Source organism: Orycteropus afer, unplaced genomic scaffold, assembly GCF_000298275.1.
Source record: "Orycteropus afer afer isolate SDZICR_OR568_19922 unplaced genomic scaffold, OryAfe1.0 scaffold00133, whole genome shotgun sequence".
Lineage (NCBI taxonomy): Eukaryota > Metazoa > Chordata > Mammalia > Tubulidentata > Orycteropodidae > Orycteropus > Orycteropus afer.
In genome coordinates this window covers 2,288,910-2,295,647 of record NW_006921720.1, presented here as the reverse complement: position 1 = coordinate 2,295,647, position 6,738 = coordinate 2,288,910, and the positions used below count along the sequence as shown (strand labels likewise).

The 6,738-nt window shown below is 43.8% G+C and overlaps 1 protein-coding gene across 1 annotated transcript in view; it reads right to left on the bottom strand.

Annotated features, from left to right (window-relative positions):
* Nucleotides 1-6,738, bottom strand: part of COL19A1 (collagen type XIX alpha 1 chain) — a 537,038-nt gene that overhangs the window by 432,594 nt on the left and 97,706 nt on the right. Inside the window, exon 4 of the mRNA XM_007945183.2 lies at nucleotides 227-350. Within this exon, the coding sequence (XP_007943374.1) occupies nucleotides 227-350 (124 nt within the window). The remainder of the gene's footprint in view (nucleotides 1-226; nucleotides 351-6,738) is intronic.

Here is a 6,738-nt window from a genome sequence, read left to right as displayed (position 1 = left end):
GACCCCTCCTTGGGTTTCCGAGGCAGTATCACTACGGAAGCATACTACAGATATAATTAAGATCATCCTAACTATGAGAATACTTGCTTTTCTCTGTTGTTGATTCCTCTAAAAGAGGGTATTCTGATATAGACATACTTCCAAATTTGTACACACAGCTCAAAGACACACCTAGCCTAATCACACAACAAAAAAACAAACAAACACAACTCTCATGGTTCCTCACCTGTGGTATATTCTGCTGGTTTAAAACTTGCCATAGAAACCACCGTTCTTTTTTGGTGGTTCTTCGTACACGAAACATGGCTGCTATGGAATATTCCTCAGGAAGGCCTTTGGGAAATATCTTACTGTGGAAGGAAAACAAATAGCTATTGTGGGAAAACTGAAGATGCCACTGAAAGAAAAATCTAGATATGAAGTTCTCTGTAACACAGTATTTCACTCATATTTTTCCTCTGTGAATTGATATGTATTATTTATCTATTTTACAGGAATAGGGAACCAGCTATACCTAAATTAACTGTGTTATTTTTATTTTTGTTTACTTCCCCTCCCCCATTTTTTAATCTCTTCTTATTGCACTATTAATGTCTGGAATGCATGAAAGTGAGCAGGTACACATCTTAGTTCTCTAGTGCTGCTATGAAAGAAATACCACAAGTGAATAGCTTTAACAAACAGGAATTTATTCTCTTACAGTTTAGGAGGCTAGAAGTCTGCACATAGAATGCTGGCTTTAGGGGCTGGGTAGAAGCCCCTTGACCTTGGGCTTCAGCTTACCTCTTGTTCTAGGCCTACTGGATCTGGAGGCATCTCCTAACTCATACAATTGCTGACTGCTGAGATAGATGAACCCAAGGCAACTGTCCTGGTTACCTAGTGCCACTCTGACAAGAAATATATAACAAATGGGATCGCCTTAACAAACAGGAGTTGATTCTTACAATTTGGAGGCCTTAAGTCCATGTTCAAAGTGCCAGGCTCTAGGGGCTGGGTAAAAGCCCCTCAACCTAGGGGTCCAGCTCTGCTTCCTGCTCCTGGCCCACTGGAGCTAGAGGTGTTTCTTCACTCAGACCAGCTAGCTGCTGAGGCTGAGAAGCCCCAAGGTTGACAAGTAAAAAGGCATAGTCCCAATGTTACCAAACCACATGGCAGGCCATTAATTTAAGTCCATTGTAAGTCCCAAGGTCGGCAGAACATAGCAGGCTGCTGAGCAACAACACAGCTATGTGCAGGGTCCAAGCATGTCATAGGCTAGAGACCATTCTCAAAGCTTTTCCTTATATACAGGAAGCAGACCACATCCCAAAGGCAGCTACTCAGCTGTTTGTGGTAGATCCCACTATGGAGTTCATTGTCAGTCTCATCATGGGGAATAACCACCACCAGCTACCCAGTCACTCAACCAGGCCCAGCCAAGTTGACATACAAACATAACTACCATAATTCCACCCTTTGTCAACTTGGCATCTGTACAGATCTTCTCCACTGGGTGATTCCAGTCCCCTAGTTCCTGAGTGGTGACCTCACCCCCTTGGCCTGGCGGCCCCGATCCTCTCCCTCTTGGGCATGGCAGTCCTGCCCCCTCACTCTTGGGCAGTAGCTATGGCTCCATCCCACTGGCTCACATGAACGTGCAACCCCACACTCCAGAACCAAGTTGGTGAAGGCCTGGCTCTTTGAGACCTAGGGGACTGTGATCATTCCACCCCCAAAGGCCATGGCCCCACCCTTAAAGCTGAGGCAGCTCTGATTCCATTTCCTTGGTCTCTCCGCTTCTGCCAATTAATGCCCAAGGGCAACCCACTCCGCCAAAAATCTTTCTGCCCAAAAGACATTTGGCTTTCTTGCTCCATGGGCCAGCCAACCTGCTACTCCATTTTATGCTGGTCTTCTCTACCAATTAATGCCCAAAGGCAACCCACTCCGCCAGGAAGCCATCTACCCATTGGCACCTGGCTTTCTCCTCCATGGGCTGGTAAGGCTGTCGCTGTCTCATGCCGGTTCTCTCAGCTCTGCTCCTACTATCTCTCATGCCTGTCTTTTGCCGTCTGTCCTGCCGTCTGTCCTGCCGTATGCCGGGGTTTCTCTGCCAGGGTCTTGGGTCAAGGATGCACTCCACTCCTGTTTCCATATTTTAGGTATCTGTCAGAGCAGCACCCCACTCTCCTGGTACCAAATTCTGTTATGGTTACCAAGTGCCACTCTGACAAGAAACATACCACAAATGGGATGGCCTTAACAAACAGGAGTTGATTCTTACAATTTGGAGACTTTAAGTCCAAGTGCCAGGCTCTAGGGGCTGAGTGAAAGCCCCTCAACCTTGGGGTCCAGCTCTGCCTCCTGCTCCTGGCCCACTGGAGCTAGAGGCATTTCTTCACTCAGCTGCTAGCTGCTGAGGCTGAGAAGACCCAAGGTTGACAAGTAAAAAGGGCATGCTCCCGATGTTACCAAACCACATGGCAGGCCATTAACTTAAGCCCATTGTAAGTCCCAAGGTCAGCAGAGCATATCAGGCTGCTGAGCAACAACATGGCTACATGCAGGGTCCAAGCGTGCCATAGGCTAGAAACCATTCTCAAATCTTCTCCTTATATACAGGAAGCAGACCACATACCCAAAGGCAGCTAGCTACTCAGCTGTTTGTGGTAGATCCCACCACGGAGCTGATTGCCAGTCTCATCATGGGGAATAACTACCACCAGCTGCCCACTCAACCAGGCCCAACCAAGTTGACACACAAACATAACTACCACAGCAAATACCCTACAGCTGATTAGATGCTCATAGCAGATTTCACTGTGGATGCGATTACAAGCTCATCATGAGGAATAACTACATCCAGCTTCTAAGCCATGCAAAACCACAGACCAGCCAAGTTGACACACAACATTAACCTACACGTTCCACCCCTTGTCAACTTGGCACCTGTACAGATCTCCCTAATTGGGTGACCCAAATTCTCCTAGTCCATCTGAGGGGTGACCTCATCTCCTTTTTCTGTCAGGCCATGTTCTTCTGCCCCTTGGGTATGGCAGACCTGCCCCCTTACTTTTGGGCAGCAGATATGGTCCCATCCCCTTGGCACCCACATACAGCAGTTCCACACTCCAGAACCAAGCTGAGGAAGAACTGACTCTTTGAAACCTAGAAGGCTGTAACTGTTCTACTCATCGAAATCCCACAGGCCATGGTCATACCTTCTCAGACTGAGGCAGCTCTTCTTACTGTTTCCTTGGTCTCTTGAAGAAACCACTCTGGCTCTGCCCTGTTCCAGCATGCATTGTAAAGCTCTTCAGCTCTACCAATTAGTGTCTGAAGGTAACCCACTCCACAAGGAAGCCTCCAGCCCAAAGGCACTCACTTTTCTGACTCCATGGGCTGGCAAGCCCATTGTTCTATCTTGTGTAAGTCTCTCCTACCAATTATTGCTCAAAGACAACCCACTCCACAAGGAAGCCTCCTACCCAAAGGGTTTCAGCTTTCTCACTCTGTGGGCTGGCAAGGCCATTGCTCTATCTTGTGTCAGTCTCTTGGATCTGCTGCTGCCACTCTCTCTGCTGTGGTCTCAGTGAGGGAGCTCAGATCCAAGGATGCACTCCACTCCTGCTTGCACATTTTAGGTGTCTATTAGAGCAGCACCCACTCTTGGTACCAAATTCTGTCTTTGTTCTCTATTGCTGCTATAGCAGAAATACCACAAATGAATATATTTAAAAAACAGGAATTTATTCTCCTACAGTTTAGGAGGCTAGAAGTCCGAATGCAGAGTGCTAGTTCTAGGGGCTGGGTAAAGTTCCCTTCATCTTGAACTTCAGCTCTGCTTCTTGTTCTAGGTCCACTGGAGCTTCAGGCATCTCCTAACTCATGCAGCTGCTGACTGCTGAGGTTGATGAACCCAAGGTTGGTATGCAAAATGGCATAATCCCAAGGTCAGCAGGCTACATGGCAGGACACTGGTTCAAGTACAGGAATAATCCCTAAATCGGCAAGGAACATGGCAGCCCGCTAGTTCAAACTCAGGAACTGGACATGAGGACTCAGCCAAATACAGGGTCCAAATGTGCCAAAAAGCTATAGACCTTTCCCAAAGATTCTCCATCTATACTTGAAACAGACCACACCCTAAAAGCAACTCCCCTTCAACTGATTAGGTGCTCACAGCAGATTCCACCATGGAAGTGATCTCATCATGGGGAATAACTCATCCAGCTGCCAAGGCACTCAAAACCACAGCCCAGTCAAGTTGACACACAACCTTAACTACCACAATAGGCTGTAATACTGTTTTCTGATATTCTCTTACTCAATAAGCTGCTCCAACAGGGAAGAATCTGAGAAGTCATTACAGTCTAGCAAACAGTAGAAATTTATCAAGGAAATAAATAGTATGCTTCAGTTTTGTTGGAAGAGAAAGGTAGAGATGATTTCAAAGAACACTGGTAACAAGCAAATGTATTTTTTTCCAGAGAAGAAGTTTTACATTAAACTCTTGTCAATGCATTCCTAATAGTGATCTCCTAATACCCATTTAAGACTGATACCAAATATAACAAGAAGTTTTTAGATTTAATTTTCACTCCCACATAAAGGAAAATTAATAATTTTTTCCTAGATAGCTGACAGAATTGTTGTTATTAAGTGCCATCGAGTTGGTTCCGACTCATAGTGACCCTATGTACAACAGAATGAAACACAGACTACTCCTGTGCCAGTCTCACCATCCTTGCCACACTTGAGCCCATTATAGCAGCCACTGTGTCAGTCCACCTCATTGAGGGTCTTCCCCTTTTTCGTTGGCCCTCCACTTTATGAAGCATGATATCCTTCTCCAAGGAATGGTCCCTTCTGACAACATGACCAAAGTAGGTGAGATGAAGGCTGGCCACTCTAGCTTTCAAGGGGCATTCCAGCTGCACTTCTTTCAGGACAGATTTGTTAGTCTTTTGGCAGTCCATAGTACTTTCAGTATTCTTTGCCAACACCACAACTCAAAAGAATCAACTCCTCTTTGGTCTTCCTTGTTCGTTGTCCAGCTCTCAAATGCATACAAGGCAATTAAAAACACCATGACTTAGATTAGGCACACCTTAGTCTTCAAGGAGACATCTTTGCTCTTCAGCACTTAAAAGAGGTTTTTTGCAGCAGATTTTCCCAGTGCAATACATCATCTGATGTCTTGACTCCTGCTTCCATTGGGGTTGACTGTGGAACTAAGTAATATGAAATCTTTGACAACTTCATTCTTTATTTATTGTGATGCTGCCACATTCTTCTTCATGTAGTCCAGCTTCTTGGATTATTTGCTCAGCATACAGACTAAATACGTATGGCGAAATGCTACAACCCTGACACATTCCCTTCCTGATTTCAAACCATGCAGTATCCCATTGTTCTGTTCAAATGCAGTCTCTTGGTCTATGTACAGGTTCCTGATGAGCACAATCAAGTGTTCTGGAATTCCCATTCTTCTCAATGTTACCGATAATTTGTTATGACCCATACAATTGAATGCTTTTGCATAATCAATAAAACACAAGTAAACATCCTTCTGATATTCTTTGCTATTGGCCAAGATCCACCTGGCATCAGCAATGATATCCCTTTTCCAAATCCTCTTCTGAATCCAGCTTGCATTCTGGAAGTTCTCTGTCAATACAGTACTTCAACCATTTTTTAATTATCTTCAGTAAGATTTTACTTGCATGTGGTATTAATGATATCGTTCAATAATTTCCACATTCTGTGGGATCACCTTTCTTTGGAATGGGTACTAATATGGATCTCTTCCTGTCAGTTGGCCAGGTAGCTGTCTTCCAAATTTCTTGGCATAGATAAGTAGTGCCTCTAGCATGGCATCAGTTTGTTGAAACATCTCAGTGGGTATTCCATCAATTCCTGGAGGCTTGTTCTTCACCAATTCCTTCAGTGCAACTTCAACTTCTTTCTTCAGTATCATTGGTTCTTGATCATATGCCACCTACTGAAATGTATGAACATTTACAGTGACTGTGTATACTTTCCTTCTTCTTTTGATGTTTCCTGCATCATTCAATATCTTGCCTATGGAATCTTTCATTACTGCAACTTGAGGCTTGAATTTTTTCTTCAGTTCTTTCAGCTTGAGAAATGCTGAGTGTGTTCTTTCCTTTTGATTGTTTAACTCCATATCTTTGCACATTTCATTATAATAATTGATTTTGTCTTCTTCAGCTGCTCCTTGAAATCTTCTTTTCAGCTCTTTTATCTTCTCATTTCTTCCATTTGCTTTAGTTACTCTCCATTCAAGGGCAAGTTTCAGAGTGTCTTGTGACATCTATTTTGATCTTTTATTCCTTTGCTTTCTTTCTAATGATCCTTTGCTCTCTTCATGGATGATGTTATTGATGTCATCCCACAGTTGCTCTGGTTTTGGGTCATTGGTGTTCAATAGAAAGAGATAAAAGAGTCTAAACATCCTTCTGTCTCAATTTTGCTTCAAAATGCCTGTTATTCAGGACCCATAAACTCAGAAAAAAAAAAATTCAATGAACATATCTTGAATTTAAACTTTCACTTGAAAGTAAGGAGAAATATGTTTCTCCATGTTGATTTTAAGTTTAGCAACACTGTACTGGAAAACTCTGAAAGACAGGAATATTGGACCTAGAAAGCCCAAGAGACTCAGTCAAAAATCTACTGGAACTAATTGAGAGATTTAGCATCATGGCAGGATATAAGATCAACATCCAAAAA